At 51.5% G+C, this 25,596-nt stretch overlaps 2 protein-coding genes across 2 annotated transcripts in view; both read right to left on the reverse strand.

Annotated features, from left to right (window-relative positions):
* Window positions 1–249: 249 nt before the first annotated feature.
* Window positions 250–8,004, reverse strand: LOC119111433 (uncharacterized). Its single transcript, XM_037235245.1, has 5 exons — window positions 7,916–8,004; window positions 3,758–4,077; window positions 2,423–3,224; window positions 2,005–2,220; window positions 250–1,784 (listed from the first exon to the last, which is right to left on the reverse strand). Exons 2-5 carry the CDS (start codon window positions 3,994–3,996, stop codon window positions 1,143–1,145), a joined length of 1,899 nt encoding a protein of 632 aa, XP_037091140.1. The 5' UTR covers window positions 3,997–4,077; window positions 7,916–8,004; the 3' UTR covers window positions 250–1,142.
* A 2,310-nt stretch (window positions 8,005–10,314) lies between these two features.
* The window catches only part of stumps (DBB domain-containing protein stumps), a 38,714-nt gene continuing 23,432 nt past the window's right edge, over window positions 10,315–25,596 (reverse strand). The window contains exons 9-12 of the mRNA XM_037235246.1: window positions 22,631–22,808; window positions 17,929–18,162; window positions 17,418–17,545; window positions 10,315–11,231 (exon numbers count right to left, since the gene is read on the reverse strand). Coding sequence (XP_037091141.1) covers window positions 10,908–11,231; window positions 17,418–17,545; window positions 17,929–18,162; window positions 22,631–22,808 — 864 coding nt within the window. The 3' untranslated portion in view covers window positions 10,315–10,907. The remainder of the gene's footprint in view (window positions 11,232–17,417; window positions 17,546–17,928; window positions 18,163–22,630; window positions 22,809–25,596) is intronic.

Below are 25,596 nucleotides of genomic sequence, written 5' to 3' on the forward strand. Positions count from 1 at the left end.
TGGAGACGGCCTGATGGCGGGCAGCAGACCAGTACGTGGCGAAACTCCACCCCCAGCACGGCCAGACGGCTTCAGACTAACTCGACTTAGGTGAGATCTCAACATATGGCACCACTTCACATATGTTAACGGCCGTCAGGTAGATTTGCGTAACATATGTTACACTCTCCGGTCGCCACTGGGAGATTTGACACTGCCACAGCTCTTTGAAGGCAAGAAAAAAACGAAGTAAGCCCGGCATTTTCTGTTCCCTTATAATGAAGCCGGACATAGGCATTCTGGAGAATCATTGGGAAACATCCTTCATTCACGCTCCTTATTTTCATACATGAATCTCATGCTGGCTCTCATCGACCCTTCCATTGGTAGCATACATGGCCAAAAATTGAGGCATGCTGGCGAGTGTACTCGCGTGCAAGCGTACTCATTTCACACAGAGTGCCGCATAAGAGAAGCAAGACTTGCGAATGACTGAGCCGATTGAAAGGCATGCTAAGGTTATTGAGCACATGCAGGTCCGTTTCACCGGTGGCCTTCAAGGGACCAGTTTAAAATGACCGCGTTGGAAGTGTACCAACAAATGGGCAAGAAAAGGGGGCAAAAGACCTGAAATACAGACATCGGTAGCCCCATCCGGTAATTAAAATTGGCGGTCAGTTACGTTCAAACATCAATGATGACGGACGTCACATGGATCAAATACTGTCGCACCGTCGGGGGTACCGAGAGTAGACAGCTGTAATTGCAACACAGGAATTGTGGCCTTCAGTCCACGGGCCGCACGCTCCGCGGAACTGGTAAGGAAGCCTGTCCAATCCCTGAGCCGTAGGTGGTCCTGATGAGGGAGCGTGTCCAGTCCCTGAGCCGCGGCTGGCCCTGATGAAGGAGCGTGTCCAGTCCCTGAGCCGCAGCTGGCCCTGATGAAGGAGCGTGCCCAGTCCCTGAAGAGTGGTCCGTCTGTGTGGCGTTTCTGTCTGAGCGATCGTGTCGTGATCGATCGCGTCTCACATGCCGGCCACACAGGCGCCGGTGTTGGCGACCAGACCAGATCCTGTCCCGGCTGCGGCCGCCGCACGCCGCGCAACCCAGGTGGCGATGCACACTGTACACGCGTCGCACGGCTGGGACCGCAACTGAGCGCGTCAGACCGTGTGCCGTCGGCCGATCAGGTGCCTCCTGTGGGTGCACGTCGGCATATCATACTGGCTGGGCGGCATCATGCGTACGCCCGCCCAGAAGGTGCTGGCGGTGGGCGTCCACTGAGCGGTGGCCGACACAGGTGGGTCTGACCCGACGGCCAGCGACAAGATTCGTGCACCACCCGGCCGTGCCGTGCTCCGTGCCTCGGTGTGTGTGCCCGGTGCTTGCTCCTCTTCTTCGTCGGTATCGCTGTCGGCCGCTGCTCTGGGCTGCGTGCGACGCACCGAGGGCTTATCGCACTCCAGAGCGTACTGGAGCATAAAGCCTGTGAGGTGGTGCACAATGTCGTCGGCCGCCTCCATCCGGAAGAGCTGCAGGCCCGTGGCGACCGCGTGCGCTTGCCAACCGTTCATGAAGCCGGTGAAGAGCAGGTGGAGCAGCACGCGCTGGTGCCAGAGCATGCAGCCTCCGCGTAGGAGCATACGGCCCGTGACGTTGTTGTTGCGCACATGAATGAGGTCTGCCAGCGCCAGGCTGTGTAGGTGGCGAAGGTTCTGTGGCATGCGTTGTTGTTGAGGCTTTTCCACTGGTTCCATTGTACTCCTGGCTACCGTTGCACCGGCACCGATGTTGCAGATCAGGTGCTGAAATAGTTGGACACGCAATCACGGAAAAGACTGGTGGAGTCTGCTAGTCTCATGCAGTCTGAGTTTGTTCTGATGCAAGCTCGTGGCTCTTGCATGGAAGCGCAAGCACTTTTCCACTTGAAATCATGCCCACGATTTCTGTTCTGTAAGCTGAGCCCTATTCTAGTGGCAAGCAGGCACATAAGTCTCGACTCATCGGCTGTTGACCGAAACCTACCGTCTGCTGCAGGTGTGTGATTGGGAATCCGATGAAGCTGCGGCAGTTGGGGTTGCGCGAGTACTCCCGCAACAGAACCACCTCCCGAATGCCGGGCCACGGCTCCACGTAGAGGGCCGTGCTGGGCGGCTCCGGCGCCGGTATGCCGTCGCCCTCCGGATGCAACAGCCTGTACGTCTGCGCACCCACGGAGCCGACGAAGAAGGCACCCCGCTGCTGTCGACGAGAGGGCGCAGGTTATCAGTCTGCTATTCTGACCTTCATCTCTTCGAAAGGGATAGCGAGACTGTTGTCAACGCTTACTCACTACACCGTTTACCACACTCTATCTGCCCTCCAGCGTTCGCTGTGCCAATCACATGACGCACATGGAAGCAGCTGCCACCGGACATAGCAAGACAGGCTGGTGGTGACTTACATGGAAAAATTTAGCGATGTCAACGGTGGCCCCGCCGGCGGCCGTAAAGTAACCGCCGGTCAACGGCACACCGTTCAACAGCTTCTCCAGCAGCTCTGTGCTCATTGTGTTCCAGTTGCCGCTGCGCACCGTGTCCTCGGGCCGCTTGTGGAAAACCACACGCACAACGTAGCGGCCAGTCTTGAGCTCCGACACCCGGCTCGACGCGTTGGGCGCGCACTGCTGATCACAATGGTAGTAGAGCTGGAACGTCTGGAGGCTCATAACGCGCGGCGTCCGCATCAGCAGCCGCTGATACCGGTCGCTGAACAGCGTGCAGGCGAAGTCGACGAACTGGTCCGGCGTCTGGTCGTCGTCCTTGAGCCGCCACGCCCAGCTGAGCTGCAGGAAGCGGCGCGCCGACACCAGCCGCGCCATCAGCGGGTGGTGGAACACCAGCGCGTCGTCGATGGCCACTGCCGTGTTCCGCACGCTCATCAGGACGAGATGCGCGAAGAAGAAGCGCAGCAGCTCGCCCGTGTCAGTGTCCTCCCAGTCGTGCAGCAAGGGCTCCGTGTCGCGGCGGCGACGGGCGTGCGCGTTGGTCTTGAACGCTATCATCTCGAACAGCTCGCGGTCCAGCATCTCGAACGCCAGCTGGCACGGGTCGAGCAGGCCGGTGGACGGGCGGAATGCGTCGATGGCGTGCACGTCAGCGTTGCCCAGGTCGACGCCGAGTGGCCGGTCGGCGGAGGACTGGGGATTGGATGGCGCGGTACTCACTGCACCCTGCCGCACCGGCTCGTACTCGGCCAGGTCCATCCTGCCGACAGGCGGCGGCACAGTCAGCAGGCAGGCGGCGGCACAGTCAGCAGGCAGGTGGCGGCACAGTCAGCAGGCAGGCAGCGGCACAGTCAGCAGGCGGACGGCGGCACAATCAGCAGGCGGATGGTGGCACAGTCAACAGGCGGACGGTGGCACAGTCAGCAGGTGGACGGTGGTGCACAGTTTGGTCTCGAATGACGGCGTAATCAGCCGCAAATGGTGGCACAGTGACTGGGTACTATTCGGATGAATATATCAGACAGCTGATGACGTCCTGAACGCTACAACATATAGAAATCTGTCCAAACGAGAGCTACATCATTCGGACGCAGCAGAACGAACACACAACGTGGAGCAACAGCATTACAATTCCGGCATTCGAGAGCACATGAGCCGCACGGTTTCTAGCCACCCTCGTCAGGGCGAGACCCGGTCCTCCCACAGCTCGCCGCCCTCGTCAGGGCGAGACCGGTCCGCCCACAGCTCGCCACCCTCGTCAGGGTGCGCCCGGTCTGCCCACAGTGTCGTTACCTGTTGGTCGCCAGGCACGGGCTCTGGCCGATGACGAGGCAGTCGTCGGGCCGGTCGCCGTCGGCCGGACTGCGGTGCCGGACTGGGAGCGGGCCGTCCGGAGGTGCAGCCGGTGGCCGGTCAGCGAGCAGTACCCGAGCCAGGCTCCGGGCCGACTGGGCCACCACCTGCCAGTCGGCCAGGCCCGGACGGTGCGCCGTTGGTCGCGACACCCCCCAGAACACGCCGTCGGTCTCCATCGGACTCGGGAGGTGGCGGCGGCGGCGGCAGCGGGCCGGTGCAAACAGGATGTCCCAGCTGCAATCGGCGGCTTGCCCGGGCTGGATAGGCCAAAGGGCACGCATGTCAACAAGCAGCATGGCTTACATGCCCTTGGCAAAAATGATACTCGGTTAGGTTAGGTTAGTAGAAATGAAAACACCGAACACAATCCGTGAAAGCAATTTTGGGACACAGCCAAGCTTTGTGTATAATGCTCCAATGCATATGCGGTATCAGTGTTACATCAGCGTAGCAGGGAAACACTATCCCGGTTTCTGGTCTCACATGCCGCATTTGCGGGCGTAATATCCACCTAATAACACCACAAGCTTCATAATCGGCACCTACCAGTATCGCTATTTCCTGGATACATCATGTGATCACAACGCATAGAGCCATGCATCTTGCGCTTGTTTGTGTCCTTGCTCGTTAAGCTTTTCGCCAACGGCATGAGCATTTTCCAGTGAGCAGGGAAGTCTCTTATTAAAACAAGACGATCTAGCCACCAAATGCCACTTATTGAAATAAGTCAGTATGATTGAAGGGCGAATGCATGCATCAAACACATGATATATGTTTAATCACACTGCATCTAAATATGATCAAACTTTCGTTAGACAAGCTGGTCTCACTTTTATTGATGGCCAAAAGGTGCTTACTTCCGGTCTGCAGGAAAAGCCTGCTTCTACAGAGTTCGCACGTTCTTCTGACACGTTGAGCAGGGCACATGTGCGCGTCGGTTAAGATGGCACATGTTTAGAGGAGCTTCTTAGCAAAACCCGAATCAAATTTCATTCTAATCGCGGTGGTGAAGAAAATAAAATAATATTTTGATCTTAGGGAACTGAAGGTGGAGCTCTGAGGTGTTACAGAAGGTGACTGTGGGACAGAAGTAGAGAGCTTACTGTCAGGAAGTGGAAAGTATGCTGACAGGAGGTGGAAAGTTAACTGACAGGAAGAGGAAAGTGTACTGATAGAGAAATGGCATTGCCGGATTGCTGGATCCAGCTGTAATCGCCGCTCCCATTGCCACTCTTGGAAGCTGTTAAAATGACTTCACAAAGACGTACTGCAGTGGAAGATTTTGAAGCAGAAGGGCATTTTCATCCCTAGCGATGTAATGTCTTGGTGGTAGTCAGCCCATTGTGTTAGCGGACCACTTTCGGACGTGACTGTCCGGAGTTCGTCCGTATGGAATAGTATTATACGTTTGTGCCGTGTGTTCAATAATGGCAAAGGAAGTAAGTACACTCTTGGAGCCTTTATTTTGATAATACAAGAACATCAATAAAAAAATATATATTTCACTTCTCCCATCATAGATATCTTCATGCCCGAACTTTGTACCGCACTGTCTGAACACTGTACTAAACTGTACTAAACACTGTAAACACCGCACTGTCACACACACTCTGAACACACCGCACTGTCTTGTCTAAATGTCTACTCCCGTTGAACCTCATTTCCTGCCAATAGTTCATGGTAAAGGTTTTACTGGAGCGAAATCTTGTGAATCTATCGCAAAAACTTCAAATTCTAAAAAAACATTAAATGTGCGGAGCGTGTACTGAAGGAGATAACGACAGCGACCGGACCGTATTGTACTTCTCAGATGCCTATTTCGCTTAATTTAAGCTTATTGGCATATTTACCAGTTCTGACCCAACGTGCAGGGCTGGTCCCGTAAAAACCACGGACGAAATCGTTCTTTTTTCCTAACACAGAACCACTTTTACAACGGCAAGATACAAAATGTTCTCAACGGCTTCGCTTCTGATGGCTCCAGCAAGAGTCTCAGCGATTATCATGAAGCTGGTAAGATCCTACTTCACGGTTTACTAGAAGGTGTTATGAAATCCCGGGCTGAACGGACTGGTTGCTACAGTCAACCACCTTTTTCCTTCCACTCAGGTTAAATTGAGCGTGTTAACCGGCAGCGCCGTTCCTGAGAGCCTCGGAATTTCTATTTGATATGGCCGCTGTAACGGAAAAAAAATTCGATAAATCCCTAGCTCACAATTCTGAATGTAATGCTTTTATCTGCTTTGTCGTTTCCCAACAGAAGTATCAGTTTGTGGGGATACTCAGAGCAGGTTTTTGCGCACGTGTTCAGTGAGCAGATAGCAGTTGTTAGAGCCTCTAAATCAGTGGTGTCTCACGTGTCCCAGAGGTCCACCTTTCAGCGTACACTCGGCCTCAGACATCGCGGTAAGTACAGTCTCGGCGCTGATGCCGTCAGGTAACATTGTCTAGAGCACTCTCTTCACGGACTTCTCGTAAAAGATTCCTCCACAACTCCGAAGTGCGCACTGGCGGCAGGCCCGGCTTCTCGCGCGATATATTCCTGTGACACGGCGGCCGCTTTTGTGTGAGCGGCGAGCGCTCCAGCCAATCTACCGCAAGCAATGCTGCTAATATCGCAGTAGCTACTACAGCCACAATGAGAGGATGGCAGCCAATCTACTCTCGTAGCCTTGAGCGCGCACTCTGGATGAAATCTGGGATCTATGCTGTCACCTTCAACAATCTCCTTAAGGATGAGTAGTGCCACATACTCCGCAGCATGCATTCCGAGGGAACGTAGAAATATGTGATCAGGTTAAGATTATCGAATTCCAAAAAAGTCCGGCTGAACATACCGGCTTGTGCGGCTGGCTTATTTAGAGTTTCATATTAAAGCAAAATAAACTGCATTCTTTGTCCCAAAGTACGCCCAAATCTGTCGTAACGGGCGAGTCACCACAACCAAGATTGCCTGTGGATGACGCCCGAGGTCTTTATGCGGAGACACCCACTTCGTGAGATCGAGACCTGTGAGCAGCGTGCACAGCGACTGGTGCAGCTCCTCGACCCCTCGAACGCCGTCATCCGATTCCAAGTAATCGTCGATGTAAAGGCGGCTACGAACAGCATTTCTGGAGGACAGGAACCGATAACTGAACTTCTCGTCCCCGGGACATTTGCTTCATGCGAAGTCTACGGAACAAGCGGATTATGAGGCACCAAACACAGGCACCAGCATTTGATTGACCATGAGCTTCGCAGTCTGGTCAGCTCCTCGCACGAGGAAACGCAAGACGGGCTGGTGTCACTCCGACGCTGCTGTACATGGCGCGTATGTCGCCAAAAAGCGTCATCTTACGCCGGCGAAAAGAAAATGAAATGCCACGAGACTGTGTGAAGGAACTGGGAAAGAGATGATGTCGGGAAAAATGTTGGAAATGAAAGTCATGCTAGCGGCGGATCAGCGCGCCACAGCGTCAAAAGATGGCGCTGATCGATGATTGGTAGACGAGTCAGCTGAGCGGTCGACGCGTCAGCTGAGCGTGGGGCGAAGCCGTCGTGGGAGCGAGGAAAATGATATGTTGGTTCGGTAAGGTAAGGTTTGGTGAAATCCAGGAAAACTACCGACTTAATTAGGATAGTGACGCCATTTCTTACTGAGGTGCTCAGTGAAAGAAAAATACTACGCTGTCTGCGCATTGCGCGTGGCTTAGCCACGGTGGCGTCCGGTTAGTGGATGTTTTGCGTATGCAAATATCGTTGTGTCGTAATTGTCATTCAATATTCTGGGAAAATGCAGCATGGTAGGCTGAACCAAGAGTGTACAGATCGTACAAACATCGAAAGTAATGGTCCCTGCGAATTTCTTCCTTAAATATTTAAGTCAACTACGACCGCACGGTTCAATGGTCAAACTAAGTTATCGAGTACATAAGCAGGCTTTTTACAGTACAGTACAGTACATATGTTGCCACATTCGCAAAACAGCGAACCGAAAATTGCCAATTAAGAACATTTTATCAAAACACATCCAAACACTTCCTCCATTGCACATTGTTCTTTTTTAATTATCAAAAAGCAACGCCCTCGCTGAGTCGCAGATCCAGTACTCACCGTCACAGATCACCTTGTCCCGGGTCCACGTGCCAAAACGCCACATCTGTCCGGCCGGTGCCGCGCTCGGGCCGCCCTGCCAAACTGACCGGCCTCATCCCGGCCCCTCCTGGCCTCAGGGCACTCAAGGTCGAGCCGGCCCGGGCCGCGTTTGTCCATTGGCAAAGTATGTATGACGCAGCCGGGCCCAGTTCTTCGCAGACTTATGGGCCCAGGCTCCGCTCGTTGAGGTAGCAGCCTGCCACGGCCCATGGAAGTGCGTCATACGCGTCTGTCAAGGAGCCCTACAAGCTATAATACGATCAGTCGGCCCTTGGCTCTTGAACTGGGCCAATTGGATCGGCCTTAGGAGACATGTAGCGCGCAGCAATGGGGTACTTGGATATTAGCCGATTGTGCAGTTATTGACAAGTTATGTTGTCAAAAAACATCAGCGTCCATCACGCCATTCTCATTTCGGCGAGAGACCTCCACCGGCCCGACATGCAAGACTGTTAACAGCGCGTCGAAGTTGTAAGGCATTGCCATGCAAGCAACCACGACTTGCTTGTAACCAACAGCACTCACTTCGTTTTCTAGCCAGGTAAGGAATGGGTTTCGGCCGTGACATCTCCTAAAAGTCAAGGGCTTGGTCTTTATTGGCAAATGGAAGCCCATTCCCTGCTCGGAAAACCCTGTTCAACGTATGACGCAGCTACCTGACAAGCCTCTGACGTTCCGCCTAAGCTCATTCCTGACCTGGTCGAGAGGTCAAGTGTACGCGTTTATTTGCAAGTAAGTCGGCGCTGTTTGCATGGATACGTTCGACACTTACAGACACTAGCAACGGTCGGCACACTGTTGGCGGTCTCGTATGTCGGGCAAGTGGGCAGGTCTCGATTGCATGAGGATAGTGTGATCGACAGTTATGGCACTATCCACAATACTTGTTGATAATTGTTCAACCGAATAATATTCAAGTGCACCCTTCACGCGCACTTTATGACTCAGTGGGTTTGAATCAGCTGACAGGCAGGTGTCCCCAGACAGACGGGCCGCGCGAGGATGCAGGGTAAGGCGAGAATGAGGACAGAACGCAGGATGATGCATCAAATAATTTCGTTGTCATCACACCGAACTATAGCGTTGCCGTGTACCCAAGTCATCTCTTGGCGCATCAAATACGGGACGTGAAACTTCATAGCTGAAGGACTAGACGCACACAAGTAAGATTGGATGCACTGAAACATTTTTGAATATAAGGTTAATCGTACAGAATGTGTTACAAAACATTCGTTGACCCACGTGCTCTGTTTATTTGATGCGGCTCTCGAGGACCAGCCGCCGGCTTAGTTCGCGTGCCGGCCGCTGGAAGCGCTGCGTGCGCTATTCGCTCTCTCCGCCAGCGCAGCCCGTATGAGTGCATGTGGGTACGGATTAATCGATATCCGTTCAGCTTCTTTATCCTTATTATCCTTTCCCACCAATTTCGGTTCAAGACTCCGTAGTCTTGCCCCAGATGCAGCAATTGCTTGGATCGTAATGCAGAGCCGGTCTTGGGGTATGACTGTTACGTGATATACTTAAGTCTCAAAAGCCCATTCCTTGATTTATGTAGTTATTCGCCTATTAGCACCCCACATTTCCATGAAATGTACAAGTATTGTCCGTTTTTTTACTTCTTAGGTGTGAAGCTGCTTTACTGTGCATGAAGCCACGGTGGAGTGTGTACTTCCTATGACATGGGACGGCAACTGTGCACCAGCATTCGGTTCAGTTCGACACAGGCCCGCTGCCGCCGAGTGTGCACTTCCTATGACATGGGACAGCAACTGTGCACCAGTATTCGGTTCAGTTCGACACAGGCCCACTGCCGCCGAGTGTGTACTTCCTATGACATGGGACAGCAACTGTGCACCAGTATTCGGTTCAGTTCGACACAGGCCCGCTGCCGCCGAGTGTGTACTTCCTATGACATGGGACAGCAACTGTGCACCAGTATTCGGCTCAGTTCGACACAGGCCCGCTGCCGCCTTTCAAGTCTGGGTCCGTACCTGTGCTGACGGAAGCTTGGTGTCATGCTTGTGCAAATTCATACGACAGCGTGCGCTGTATTCAACAAAATAAGTATGGTGGAGACCGACAGCTCGTTTCTGCGGGTAAAAAAAAAAACAATTAGCGCACAAAACGTGCAGCACACACAGCCGAAAGTCTACGCATGCGTTAAGGACGGCTTGCACGTGAAGAGTCTAACCCGCCAGTTCTCAGCATTTCTTGCATAAAACATGTCAATAAGTGACCAAGGATGCTTAACCAATCTTAAACGCACTGAGGATTGATGCTGTCCGGAAAAATATGCACATCAATGACAAGTTTATGACTTGATACTCATGTCGCATCGCATGTCAAAATATACAGCATATTGCAGCCACTCAGTGTATTGTTTGCAACGACCTGATCATTGCCTACTGCGCATGTCACAACCCAGTCTCATGAATGTCACGGGCACACTGAGTACACTGAAACAGCTCACCGTCGCCTGTAGACGGAGGTTTCATTGATATTGATGTCGGGAGCCGAGTGGGACAGGAATCATGGTCCAAATATTGTCGGCAAAATATTATGCAGCACTTGCTAAAAATCAAGATCATTGATTGCATGTTTGCGGACGTTTATCATATAACATGGCCGTTCCATGTTAACATGGCCCTTTAACGTTACATGGTCGTCTTAGTGTTTATATGGCTAGCCTAGAGAAGAGACGAAACAGCCTAGTCCGTCGTCAATATTCGGCTTGAGGTGTTGAGAAGACACTACGGCTGGTTACTGCCAATGAACACTGCTGGGATGTTGTTGATGTGCCTTTCCAGTTCACGAGGTCGGCATACATGCGTGCCCAATATCTGCGGCATTCCACGTGCTCTGCTACGTAGCCCGCCAACGCGAAGTCATCCGCCACGGCACACCTATCACAAGGAAGGTCACAACACCCGGGCCCGGCGTCCGCGTGGCTTTACGGCCGCTTGATAGGCCGCCGCACCGGCAGCGGCGGCGGCGATCGCCGCGCGGCCGGAGCTCCGTCCCTTTTCCAGCCCCAGTCGGGCCTGCCTGACACCAGCGGCGGCACCAGGATTGGGGGCGTGTTCAGGACCATGCTCTCCAAGTCGGCCGAGTGAGTCGGCGACGGGGCGGTTTCGGCGGTGTGGGCGACGACGGTGGCAGTGGCAGTGGCTGAGGCAGCGGAGACGAAGCGGAGAGTGGTGGTCGTGGCGTCAGCGTCGGCGGAGGCCAGCGTCTTGGGCGTGAGTGGAACGCCTCTTGGCTCCGGGGGTGGGTTCTGAGGACGAACGAACCTTGTGTCCTTTTAGCTGTTGAGGTGCGCGCGTAAAAATAACCAGCACTTAGCTGGCTTTTCTTTTTCAAGTCTCCAAGTATGAGCATAGCTCAAAATACTGATCGTCGTCAACGCAAACGTTATTTAGTATTACAACGAAATCGAATCAATACCTCCCGGCACATTGAAGGTGGTATGTCATACAAGAACTTCACTTCATAATGCCGAAGAAACCAAAAGCCGAAAGCCTTTTTCTGACATAAAGTTATGAGGCCATACGGGCCTAGGTGGTACCCGGCAGACCGGACAGACCGGACGGGCCAAACGGGCCCCGACTGGACCGATCCTCACTGGACGGGATCAAGTAGATCGATCCCATCTACTTGTTTGTAGATCAGACGATATCGGGTGCCAGCGGAAGTGACCGACATAAACCGGACGGAACGGAAATAAATAGGAAAAAATAAAAATAAACATCTCCAGGTGAAATCGATTAGGAAAAATGAATGGAAGCCTTAGAGCAAACATCGGTTTACCACAGATATATGTTTCGATTCCTTTTTTTGATTACAATCCACGAACCAAAATATTCTCGCAGAACCCAGAAAAAACATTCCAGTGACGTTCATGACTTGCAGTGGTTCAGAAAGGTTGCATGAACTATTGTAAAAGCGATAGCGCTAGTGGGTAGCTCAACGCAAGTCTTTAAAGGGAATGCTCTACATTTGAAGATATAGAAGCAAGCACCAGATATGGTGAAATAAGCTCTGTTATGGCGAATGGTACACTTGTAAGCATATTGCTGAAGAGGAGACATTTTTACATTCACTAAATATGACCATCAATACGCCAATGCCTGATTACATCGCGGGGTGTTTGTATGAGGCTGAGGTGCTGCCAAACTGACCGTACAAAAGTGTCACCTTAGCACTCACCTTTAGTACTTAAATCTCCCGAGAGGAAACTGACGCGGTGCTGGAGGTGTTCCGTGCGCCAAATATCGTGTGATTGTGTATTATTTTCAAGTTATTCCATTACAAGCCTTACTTCCGTAATAACTACCGCGTTGTGTGCATCATAATACAAGGGTGTACAATAGGGTGTGTCATCAGAAACCAAATCAAGCGAGGCAAAGCGATTCTTTGGCGCAGGAGTTCAAAAGTACACGGCATAGCAATAGCTTTTCCCAAAAACTTAAACTCGTGACGGGCGAGCCGATCGAAATATCGCCGTAAACCGACGCCCGGCGTTGCAGTCATCCTGAGCTTGGCGGCGCCCGCCGCCGTATGTAACACCAAGCCGTGTGCAGTAAGCGATACAAAATACATTTGAATATGGAAGCGATGTAACCGAGCGCTCCTTAAGCCGTCATACGAGAATGCCACAGTCTAAGGTCAAATATGCGGATCAGACATTGCCCGATTGATTGCCATATGGCGGAAACTTTATGTGCTGTTGAGTATGAGCACGTTGTACCAGGTTATTGGTTATTATTGCTTTAGACTTTCGCTTCTCGAAGACAACTCACATGATGCAAACAAAACCATGCGTAGCATATGACTCAGAATATATTGTCTGGTGTACAACTTAATACATATAGCAAGCTCTGCAGCCTATACCACGGGCGTGGAGCAGGGAGTAGGGTGACCCCATGTACATCTTGCTCCTTGCCGAGCCTGCGCATTCGATGCACCGGCCCAAACAGCAGCTCCTCACAGACTGGAAACCCAAAATGCGCGTTGTTGGAGATCGCACGGCAGCAGGAATACCGTCGCAGCTGGGCTCCACATATTGCCGAAGCTCAGCTCCAGCCCCAGACGTCCTCGGCTGTGCGGCGCTGGTCGCACTCCTAGTGTGAACCAGATAGGATGAGATGAGCAGCGGAGCCTGTGCTTTGTTCCGCTGCTCGCAGTCGCTGAGGTCTCGCAGTGGAGCATGTGTGACTGGTTCGTGCCCGGGGATCAGTTCGGTTTACCTCACGGCATCGAAGTTTATCGCTGGGATGGCGAAGACTCTGGGCTGAAGAAGACCCTCGGTTTGCTGCCCACGAGCGGCGCGACGATCGGAACTGCCTGTTCGCGGACCATGCGGTTCCCATCCCATACCATGTCCAGCAGCAGCTGTTCCGAACGGACCCAGTACCCGTTACGCTGGAGGACTGGCTGCACCATGGCCTATGTTTGCTGCAGCAGCTCGCGGAGCAGCGCGATGTTTGGGAACAAGTTGCGTAAGCCAAAGTCGCAGCTGCTGTTCTGCCGGATGGCGGACCATACCGGCACACAGTGGCCGACCACGCACTGGACGAGGTTCTTGGAGTGTCGCTGGACGTCTCGGTAGAGATGTTAACTAGGAGCATGCGAGCGACCAGCTCAACCATTTGAAAACAAAAGCGAATATATTAGAGCAATTCGTTACAAACTGATCATTAGATCATACAAACATTATTGCGTCTCTTTAGTGTATGTAATTATCCTCATATCCAGAGTCCTTACATGTGACGGAATGCATATCAACAAATATACTAGCAAGCATGAATCAACGAGCAAATGAAATGACATACTACGGCACAAGGTATGGTAATACATATATGCTCAACAGTGGGTGCATGAAATATCAATTAATAACTGATGAAATTTAAACACCTATTACTATAAATTCTAGGATAATATGTTTTCATATTCACCTGACATGGTTCGATGGTCCGATTCGCCGCTGGGCTGCCACGTTTCGGACAGATCCGTCTTGAACGTCCGAGGCCAAAAGGTACAGCAACTGTAAGTGCTCAGCTGCTGAATCAGGTCGACCGGCAGGTTTGGCACGTGCCCCGGCATAGGCTTGAATGCCACATCGTCCCTCTCCCAGACCTCTCCAGCGCAGGTCTTGCCGATAGGTCCAGAAAAAAATACATCCCGGGTTCGTGCCGTCCAAGATCAGCAGCAGATGGAGGAGGCTCAGCTCGTTACTGTGCAGCTGGCAGATGAACCAGTGTACGGGTGACTCGGTAGTCAGTTCATGCAGCCGGAGCACGTCGCCTATCGCTTGGTGTGGACGGCCGTGCTATCGCAGCCGAGCACATTGATGTGACCGTCGCACTACGAGCTCACGGAATGTAACTCATTGAGCAAGTGCGAGGCGCGGCCGAACTCGGACGTAAAATGAGTCACGTAGCGGTTGCCTAGCTCAGCGATGACAAGCACGTGTTTTTCGACGGCAATCGTCTAGCTCCGTGTGGCTCATGTATCTCCCGCCTTCGCGGCCGTCGGAGAAGAAGATGGTCAACCCTGACTCGTGGATTGCATCAGCATTTTAACGAACCGTCTCCTTCCTTGCTCTGTCTCTTGCGTAGCAGATCTTCTTACGATCTACGGTATTTAATTTCAAGTAGCTAGTCCGCCTCTGCTGTGTTGTTGAAAGGCGTTGATGATAGCAGCAACGGCCCGCTTCGAGCCACCGTAGTTGTCAACCGCCAGAGCGACGTTAGTCAGGTCGCTCATGTTACAATCTGCAGTGGCAGTGATCTCAACCGGAGCGAGCAATCGGCGTCGTCGCCACCAACTACCATGTGCGGAACCGCGTAAGAATCCCTGCTCTCGGCTGACTCGCCAACGCCGAGACCGCTTGGTCTCGGCGCAAGCTCGAGTTCAACACCAACAGCCAGCGCTGGTTCAGCAGGCGGCGCGGGCTCAGCAGTCGGCGGGGAAGGCGATTCAGGTTCAGCAGCAGACATCGCCTCACTGGCGGCCGATCCACGACGCCCCTAAAGTTGTGTGGCCATCCCCGGCACCTCGCGAGCCTCCCTAGTCACGGTCGCATCCCGGTCATACGACCCCAGGTTAAGCTTCCGGTGCCCGCACTGGCCCTTCAAGGCAACATCCTCTTGATACATTGTGCAGGCAATTGGGCATGGAAAGCTGCGCTGAGACTACCATTTGCATTTCGCGACATCGAAACGCATGTTGTATTTCGCAGTGGCGGCGTTGCTGTGTCGCTCTCTTTCTTTCTTTAATTTCTTGCTCATAGCTCCGTTGGCATGATAGCAATCCATCTGGATCAACTTTGCCACATATTTTAGCTCATGAACGGGGATCGCTTCGTTGGTCCACAGTTTCATGATCTCTACCGTCGCGGTCTTGAAGATGGTATTAGTGAGATTCCTCTTCGATTCGCTCAGCCACCTGATGCAGCTCAAGGCTTTCCCGTAGTCGGCAGTTGGTGGTGGGACAGCGGAGCCGGGTGGCTGATCACAAAATGCTTTGCGCGCGACCGGGTAGCCTTCGACATGCTTATGCAAGTATTTGTTCGAAAGTAATGTTTCATTAACGGACAAAGTAAACTAACAGACCCATATCGCCTCACAACAACCATATAAATTGTAAATCAACGTCAACATGATGCGTTAACAATCGAAACATTTAACCTATCCCCTATCCCCTAACCTATCCCCGTCGGCTAGAACAGCTCATAACTGCGCAACTTTGGGTTTTACCAAAAATCAATGTACTTTAAAAAGTCAGCTTAAGTTTTTTGGCAATGTTTTTCTGGTGTTCTTCATAACATTTATTTCCTACTTGATCCATCAGGTACAAGTAGTGTGGAAAGTGGCAAGTTTGATGCTTGTTGGAGGATGATCCCAGTGCGCAAAATAGGTGGCGCTAGTATCTAATACAGTTTTTTTGTCTATCAAGGAAAAACTGCTCTCGCGTCCCGAATGGTGCAATGATGCCGTGCGACAGGCATTAAGTTTCATCATAAATCCGTGTGCCAAGGAAAGACTTTGTCTCACTTGATTCCAAGAGATTAACCCCCTCGATGACACACCCTAATGTACAACACCTTGTCTTATGTAGCACAAAACGCGATTCGGGATTAAAACTTTCACAACCTGCACAACATTGGTTGAAACTTAATGATGTCCGTTATATTTTGAAATCGTATTTCAGAACGCCAGATATGAACGACTCGTCGATTCTATTCTTTGGGCCTTGAACACCATATGGCTGATGGGATGGCAACATTTGAATGACGTTTGTATGGCGTCATGCATGACCAAATGAACTTGAAGCGTTCTGCACGAAACTGTCTGCACACTTTTTTGGCGTGCAACTCAGAAACTAGAGCGTTTCAGGCCTTAAAGGCAGTGTGTAACATTTATATGGGGTTTTAACCAATTAGCCATACTGAAGACCTTTTAGTGCATCTCACAGGCCCGCCCTTCTTAAGACCCCCTAGTTTCTAAGCTACACGCCTGCGACAATAGGGAGAGTTTCTCTGGCAGAGTATTTTAAAATCATCATGGCATTTATGGCATCGTAATAACATCATTTAAATCTTGCATTTCATAAGCCATGTGACTACCAAGGCTGCGAAAAAGGTAACGGTCGAGTCGGACATATGGGGCGCTCGTGAGCACGATTTCCAGATAAAACGGCCGTCAATGGCTTATCAATGTTGTGTAATCAAGGAGACTATTTACTATGCAGGAAATTTCTGGTATCTAGGGCAGTCTTTCTACTTAAAAGTATACCAGTTGTTATAAGTGAGCTTATTTCATCATATCTGATGCTTGCTTCAATATCTTCAAATGTGAAACATTCCTTTTAACAATGACAGGGCTGGGAACTGGTCCGAATGATCTTAAAAATGGCTGTCTCGATTTAAAACCCCATACAAATGTGAAGCAGTTATTTTATTGACTGGCTTCTTCATTTTATCTACAAAGCTATAGACTAATTGTTTCAAGGCATGTATGCATGTATGTATCGACGTTTAAACGCTCTCCAACATAAAACAGGTTTTCTGAGTGTCAAGTCGATAAGAAAAAAGGAGAGACATGTTAAGAAGGGCACGCGTAGCGATAATTACACAGCAATACATCGAAGGCACACATGAAACACAGCTCAGGGACACACACTCAAGCACACACGCTCAGCAATATCATATCAAACATACGGTATGCAGTTAAGCCACAAAACCAGTTTGATGCACTACACTTACCCATTATTGTTGACTTATTCATGTAATTTTAACCAAGCTAGGTAACTTTTTATCATGACATTCAGAAATTACTGATCCAAAATATTATCACCACTGGTCGACCGAAAATCGTATTTCTCCACGTCGGTTTTCGGTTTACTTAATCTCTGGTCTCTAGAAGATACCATCAGCGCACATATTGACGTGCTCACTGACCTTGGCAAGATGCTGATGGTATGACTGGAAGGTTGCTTTTCTAGGCATCGGGCAGTATTGCCTGTAGCATTTCTTGACCTTGTGCTCCTGGTATGCCGCTGAGGTTGGGCAACCCTGTTTGGTTTTACCTGTAAAACATAGCGTGCTTGACTGTACCGCAGAGCTTCTGTCCCCGTCACAGGTGGCACGTTCTGAACAAGTGTAGCAAGATGAACGGCTTCTGTTTGAAAATGTGCTGATTGGTAACAAGTCATGATCGCCTGTAGTAGAGTGGTTCACAAAGTTTCCCAAAAGTGGTGTTCAGAAAAAGTGTGCGAAGGGGTTGGCGTTTTTCCTTAAAATTCCGTCCACCAAGCACGAAAGCACGCTTATATTGGTCAACATTTAAAACACAGACGCGTGCCATGGTAATTATTTCACGTCCAGGCTAAGGTGGCTCATGACGTTGAGCCTACAGTTAACGCACATTATACACCGTATAACTCCACCTACAAGCTTTCCAGGTGCTCACGTTTGGATGGGGTCATGATGTTGAAGAGTTTGCTGAACAGTCCCAAATAGTCCTGCTTTTGGTGTTTGTTGCGTTCCCGGATCCTCCGCTCGTTGTCCTGTCGGATAGCCTCCTTGAAGTCTTTGCGGGTGGTCCACGATAGGGCGATAGCGTTTATTTCCGACAGAGTGTACTTGTTGTTCCTGAAGTCGTGCAGTAACTCCAGCAGCTCCGTCTCCAGTGACAGCTGTCGTCCTGTCGATGACACCATTCGGAATGACGTGTCCTTCATCGTCGCAAGGTGCCCTGGCCTCGCAAGACGAGAGCAGTCAATGACTCCCATGTATCGCTGCAATGAGCTCTGAACTCGCACATTTCGATGGGCTGAGCTTGGACCACACCACCGCCATATTCTTCAAAGCTTTGACCGCTTGCTGATCTCTGTATCGTAGATCGCGTTAGTTGCACTTGAAGTTCCAGCGCCAGATGTATGCGAGGTTTGATTTATGAGAGGTTTGAGAACTCTGCTGGGACATTTTGTTTCGATTAGTATAAGTGGGTGATACAAACAGGTAGTGCAGCAGACATCGTTTCGGCACTGCATCATTGCAAACTAAAGATAGGCGGTCAACGAAGCATATGCTGGGCGGAGACGTCCACGCATACAGTCTGGTAATACATACCGCACAGACAGCCAATAAACACGCAGCGCACGCAACACAAAACATTTGCGCAACGTCACGTCATCAACCTGACAGCGGCTGAGTGCGCAGGCCCGATAGAGACCTGTTTCCTCACCCCTACCATCGTCCGCTCCAATCCTTGATGATGCAAAACAGGTCTCAATACAGGATTGGTGGCTCTGTGACAAATACTGTGAATTGTGCATTGATTTGGTGCGTTTGGTCAGCTTATGACTAAGTTCGACCAAGTAGAAATCTCGTCAAAAACCATCATGACCGGGATCAATCGAATGTTAATCACGGTTGTGCCCAGGATGAGAACTGCTACGCACACAGCATGGTATATCGGACAAATTAGGTGGCAACGCTCGTGTCATATGATGAGCGATAATCTTCCAATGGTGTAAAGGAATGTGGAAATGTAACGCGCGACATGATAACAGCGTACCAATCATCCGACTTTTTTAATATGTCGTAGATACGCGCACATCGAAATGCCCTGCCTGGAAGAGCCTAGCATTAAGATGCTTGATTATGAGCCTATGTCTTCCCCCACTCCCACAGTCCGCCGAACTGAGCTAGCGTGTTGTGGTCATTACCAATTAAATTGTTGGCCGAAGGTCTGTACGTCACACCTCTCGCCGCGTTCATCTGAAAATGTACGCATGCGTTGCTAAGTCAAGGGTGTCCGACCCGTGTTGCAAGATTTGTAGCCGCTCCAAAGGTTCAGGTATTGTCACCACTATTGACGGAAGTGCGCCGGCCGCGACACGAGTGTTCCGTGAGCGTGGTTACCCGTTGACCTCCAAGAGGCCCGACTCCGTCCAGAAACAGATTCGTCACTCCCCTATCACACTGAGCGTCCTGATTCTCTGTCAGTTTCACTGAAGAGTTAAACTGTAAACATAACACTTATGGTGGCGAATCTAATCGTATTAATCCGTTAGATAATGTTGCAAAAACATGCACAAAAATCAGAGCGACAGTAAAGTGACAGGTCAGTTTCTAGTCTGGGCTCTGGAGTGCTCCCGCGCGGGTGTGACCAGGGCGGGCGGTCGCGACAGGGCGGTCGCGGCAGGGCGGTCGCGGCAGGGCAGTGCTCCCGCGCGGGTGTGACCAGGGCGGGCGGTCGCGGCAGGGCGGTCGCGGCAGGGCAGTCCCCCCGCGCGGGTGTGACCAGGGCGGGCGGTCGCGGCAGGGCGGTCGCGGCAGGGCGGTGCTCCCGCGCGGGTGTGACAAGGGCAGGCGGTCGCGGCAGGGCAGTGCTCCCGCGCGGGTGTGACCAGGGCGGGCGGTCGCGACAGGATGGAAGCGACAGGGCGATCGCGGCTGTGTGCTTCCGCTGATCGAGCCGAGCGGCTCTGCGCCCGGCTAGGCGACATCCTTCCCGAAGCACGATGTGCGCAACGACCGTACGACACATGCAAAAATGGCACTGAGCGTACACCATGGACATATGTTTATATCGGTAATCGCGCGTTCGGTGAAAGCGACGGCGTGTTATCGGCAAGCAAGAAAGCCGACCGTCTTTGGGTGCGACCACCTATGCTCGGACACGATTGCAGTTTGTAGAGATCCAAGGAGCGAGTAAACCACTCCGTTCAGCTCAGAGCCGTTCCGCTCGTTCATTTGAGTTAAGTTCAGTTCAGGTCAGGTCAGGTCAGGTCAGTTCAGTTCAGCTCAGTTCAGTTCAGTTCAGTTCAGAACAGGTCAGCGCAGACTGCCAGACAGCACCTTATGCTTTCTTTGCAGATAACCATTTCTACCGCCTTTTCACGCATCTGCTGGATGCGACGAGCCGTGACCGAGATCATGTCTCGGCCGCATTACGTGACCGAGATCATGTAATGACGGTGGAAACATGCAACGCTCATAAATATAGTCATCTGCCTTTAATGAAGGCAAAAGAACTTCTTCGGCTTCCTTTAAAGGAATCAAGTCACGATTTATAAAAAGCTATTACGTGCACGTCCTGAGTAATTACGTTTATGTCAAACTGTTGACCAGGAAAACATAATCACGTGTGAGCAGCGTGGTTATGTCCGCGCCCCGTGAAGGCCCCTCAGAACTGGTGATGAATGACCCGATTTGAAGGCCCGAAGCGCTGGCTGAATGTCGTATTAACGGGCCTCGGCACGTAGGGCCGAGCCCTTAAATGCCTGGTAGAGGGCCCTTTGCGCCGATCGAGGCTCCCCGAGGTCCATGAGGGCCTCTTTGTAGGCCGGGCACCACCAATACCAAACAGTCGGCTCAGTGTTGATCTGAGCCCTGGGGGCCATTTCCCAAGCCGGTGCCCGAGATTTGCATTGGTAGGGGCCCCTGAAACAATGAGAGACCCATGTGTGGGTCAGAGACTCACAGCGATGACCAGTCGTTCCTGTGCCGGCTAGTGGCCCCGACTCGGCCAGGTAGCATTTGCTGAACCGGGGCGGGGACAGGACTCCAAAGGTCACAGAACCTCTCGCGTTGATCGAGATCATGTGACATTGAAATGGAATGCGAAACAATGCAACAACGGAATGAGATATGAGAACTTGATATGAGATGATATTCTTCTGTGAGGCAATGGAAGATGCCTGTGCCAATCAAGGGTCCTGATACCGAGCGGGGCCCTGCATCCCATTTCAGCCAAGGACTCATTAATGAGAATACCCCACATTTCAAGATATTAAAGCAAGCATCAGATATGACGAAATAAACGCGCTGGTATACGCACGCACAACTAACGCACAACTAACGCACGCACGTAACGCACAACCACTGGTATACTTTTTAGAGGCAAATGCTGCTCTAAACAACAGGATTTCTCTGTTCAGTAAATATGCTCCCCGACAGGTCATTGTTTGATTGCGTCATCGTACCTTGCAGAGTATTAATTGAGAGCCCATTGACAGCCGATGTCTCTTGATATCGTGCCCACAAAGCCAGATACATACGACTTGACAATGATATCTTTGTTTACTTCGATCGCCGAATGGCCAATGGAACGGCAGGATTTGAATGGAGTTATTATCGCGTCATAAATGCCCGAGTGACCTTGGCAATAGTCTGCACATATTCGCGGGCGTATAGCTAAACAACTAGAAGGGTAAAGGTCCTAACATGTCAGGGCTGCGAACTGCACACAGTGATCATGTGGCGCACTCCTTCTAAGCCAAACTGAAATCTCTTGGCCAATTACTGGATCCCCTATGGCGATAATGGACCGCTTTGTTTCAACGAAGGCCCCTGGGTCGACCTGGGGGCCAATGTCACGGATCAGAGGGCCTTCCGCGTCAGGAAGGGGACTAATGTGTGATGCACCTCTCTAACCGCCTCCTGATTACCAAGTTATCTTTGCCCGTGTTATTATGATGGTAGCCAGTAGGCACACAGCGCGCCGCGCACTAGGACGGAATGGCCCTTCAGCCCCTGACCGGGAAAAATAAGGTGTCCCCAGCGTTCTACGCACGGGGCCCATTGACAGGAAAAGGGAAGGGTCCTTAGTGTTCAACAGGTTGGATCGAAAAACCACTGTTGTAAAACAATGCTTCGTAAAACCTTTTGCAATCACTTCGTACCGTTTAAAGATTTCACTGGGCCGTATCTTTCATTTGCTAATTTTGAGGCCACCCTCTGAACAGATTAACTATTACAGCAACATGACAAATAGATAGTTTGCTGCTACTTTTTCAGCTTCGTGGTTTCGTAAATGTTCATCCCTGCTAACATCAATCTAGAAATTGCAAAGGCAAAACATACGCCTGGATTGGTATCAAAACGTACTAATTTATGCCTTCTGTTCAGTTAAGGAAGGTATGCATAATAACAAAGCGAAGAACATCATGCCCGACGAAATCTAGTGGGCCAAACACGGTCATATTTGGCCCTTTCACCATAATAGGGCCATCTTTATCAAACCTGTGCCACACCCCCTCTTCTCTAAGATACCGTCAGCGCCCCCGCGTGCAATGATTAAATATCCAATAAATGTCAGTCCTTCCTGGAAACCACTATGGTTAATGCCTATATTAGCAAAAGTCACTAGGAAGAGCACTTACTGACAGCAGGTCTATAGGCCCCCTCCGGCAGCGCGGTCTTTGTCTCTGGGGTGACGTGGAGTACATCGGTCGGCAGCTTGAGGGGTGGCAAGCGTCCGTCGCCTGGCGGAGGACGTGCCTCGCCGCTGCAGTCGTCAGCTGCTGGCATTGCCGACTGGTCGCTCAGTGCGCCGTCGGACTGCGCCGGCGGCGACCGGCAGGCGCCGTCGGACTGCGCCGGCGGCGACCGGCAGGCGCCGTCGGACTGTGCCGGCGGCGACCGGCAGGCGCCGTCGGACTGTGCCGGCGGCGACCGGCAGGCGCCGTTGGACTGTGCCGGCGGCGACCGGCAGGCGCCGTCGGACTGCGCCGGCGGCGACCGGCAGGCGCCGTCGGACTGCGCCGGCGGCGACCGGCAGGCGCCGTCGGACTGCGCGGAAGACTGGGTCTGGCCTCGGGCTCTGGCATCTGCTGCCAGGACATGGCCGACATTGATTAGCTGGCGACGAGCACAGGCCCCGGTGCCTCACAAACCTTGGAACGCGGCTGGCGTCCGACCGGCGCGCTATGGGGGTGGATCTCTGAAGCCTTGACAAGTGGAGCGACGTTGGCGTGTTGTGCGCACCAACACACACCCAGCAATTGCATGCACAGCCCAGCAATGATTTTTACTGTGGCTTTTCGGCATACAGCGAGTTGAAGCTGACATTCGGAACTGCGACCGCGATGACTGCGATAACCATGATAACCGCGATCTGCCGGTCGTGGGCACAGCTGTTCGGATCAGGAGGTGGAGTGTCAAGCCAGACACTGACCTCTCTTCCGCATCCTCAGGTAGGGTCCGCTCGCCAGACTGTCAAACGACGCAAAGATGCCGCCCTCTGCGGATGGTACCGGAGCTGTTATTGCTGACTTGCACAGCCAAGAGCTGGTGGTTGCAGACTTAGGAGACCGGATGTACTTACCAGGACTCCAAGCCACTCAGCAGGGCAATGCAGTGATCGGGTTTCGTCACAGTGGCGGCAACACTCCTTGATGTCCACTGTGTGAATTTCAGCCACATGCATCGATAACTTTCAAATTCGGACCGAAGGCATTATTTTCTGTCAGGAGAATGTTTCCGATTGTAAGGAGCCGTTCTGAACCGAGCATCTCGGTTCCTTCCATTGAGTGTGTACTTAGAGGGTGTGCTCGGTAAAGAAGAAAATCACAAAAAGTCCCGTTAAGAAGATCGACGCTTGTGATAAGGATTCCAGGCCCCGAAGTCACTCGTATTATGTACGAGTCCCAGATAGGGCACACTATTTGGCTCTGTTGACATGGGAACATCCAGCTGATAACTTCCAAGGGAGAGTCAACCTGGCACATGGCACGCTTTTGACGGTAGCGCACGCCACGTAAAACCCTCCGCTGTCTTGTCTGGCAGACGGATAAGAGATAAGATTATTTCATGATCCGGAATGATTCTTAATGGTGGGTTCAGGGCAAGTGCAACAAGCTGTCACTAGATCCAAAATCACGCATACAAACTATTTGCAGTTGATTGTGCAAGGTTAGCATGCAAATGAAACAGGTATCGATGTAGGGCAGCTCAAAATGTTCTATTTTTATTTGACATCGTCATAATTATGCAAATGGAACAATTTTCGTAGTATACAAGTGTCTGGCAGAACAACAATTGGCATGGAGTCTTTTACTAAACAAGACGGGAAATTGGAAAACCTATCACAAACAGATTGCTGTGATTGGTTCTCAAGACCAGGCGTTGTTGTTATGTAGTCCGGCCCATGCCGGCTCTCACCATTCGACGGGCCATAAGTTACACACTCTGCGGTTGCATAAATGGTAACTCTAAAGCGGCTAAGTTTTGAAATTCGTCAAAATTGGCAGCTTTTGACCGCACTTGCGTTCATCGTTTGCGCAACAGCAGGAGAGGATCAACTGGTGTGGGCATCAAATGGTGTAGGCTTTGCGGCGATTGGAAGGTTTCTTAGATGTGACTTATCTGCAAGAGTTTTTAATGAGGAAACTTGAAGAATTCTGGCCAGGCCTAGGGTCACCATTTTCGCAACTGCACGAGGGAATTATCTACGGCGCATCGGATGGTGACTTTTTCGCAACGGTCTCTCACTTGGTCCCAGCTGTCAAGCACTGAGCCGTCTGTGGGATATACAAATGTAAAATTCTTTAAAATTATCGATTTTCGACCAGACGTAGGATCACCACTTTTGCAGCTGGCGGAGGTTGAGGCTTTACACCGAGCAGAGCAAACCAATTCGAGAGCTGTGTCGTCTGCAAGGAGGAATGTGGGAAGTTGTCAAGCTTGACAGCTTCTGGCCAGATTTACGTTCAAATTTTCGCAATTTCAAGACTGACTCAGTTATGATATATCGGATGGCAAAAGTGTTGCAGCGAGCCAGACATCAAGACAGCAAAAGAGACGGCAGGGCCAGGGTCGAGAGGCAGAAGGAAACAGCCACATTCTAGACATAGGGATCAATACTGCACCGGAGAAATCCCACGCCGCCCTCCTGTCGTCGACAGCTATGTCGTACTGGGGCGAGTCCGGGGCCTCTCGTGCCTGGCCTTCGAGACCCGGGCTGTCAGGTTTCAGGTATTCTGGAATGGGGTGTTCACTATCAGTCGTGAGCTGCGGGAGTAAGTGCACATTGCTGACACCTATTTTGTGAAGGACATATGTTGCCCACACCGTGCTTCTTATAATACATGGCAAACCTTGGGCTTTGGAGCTTGGCTCTGAAGCTTTGCGAATTTTACTGAGCATCAATATGTGCGCACAGCTATCTCTCATGTCCCACATGCTTGTTCCACACAGAGGTGTGCGAACAACCACTTTCAAGTCTCGCATGCTTGTTCCACAAGTAGGTGTGCAAACAGCCATCTCTCACGTCCCACATGTTGGCTTCACATGGAGGTGTGCAAACAGCCACGTCTCAGGCATCACATGGTTGTCCCACACAGAGGTA

This window comes from Pollicipes pollicipes, unplaced genomic scaffold (genome assembly GCF_011947565.3).
Source record: "Pollicipes pollicipes isolate AB1234 unplaced genomic scaffold, Ppol_2.1 Scaffold_7261;HRSCAF=8764_pilon_pilon_pilon, whole genome shotgun sequence".
NCBI lineage: Eukaryota > Metazoa > Arthropoda > Thecostraca > Pollicipedomorpha > Pollicipedidae > Pollicipes > Pollicipes pollicipes.

Bases quoted from the DNA above. Each gene is read 5' to 3' on its own strand.
- LOC119111433 (XM_037235245.1), bottom strand. From the start codon at position 3,996: ATGGAGACCGACGGCGTGTTCTGGGGGGTGTCGCGACCAACGGCGCAC. The intron at 2,221-2,422 runs GTAAGTCACCAC...TCTCGTCGACAG, and splicing joins ACATCGCTAAATTTTTCCAT to CAGCGGGGTGCCTTCTTCGT. The intron at 1,785-2,004 runs GTAGGTTTCGGT...CAACTATTTCAG, and splicing joins TCACACACCTGCAGCAGACG to CACCTGATCTGCAACATCGG.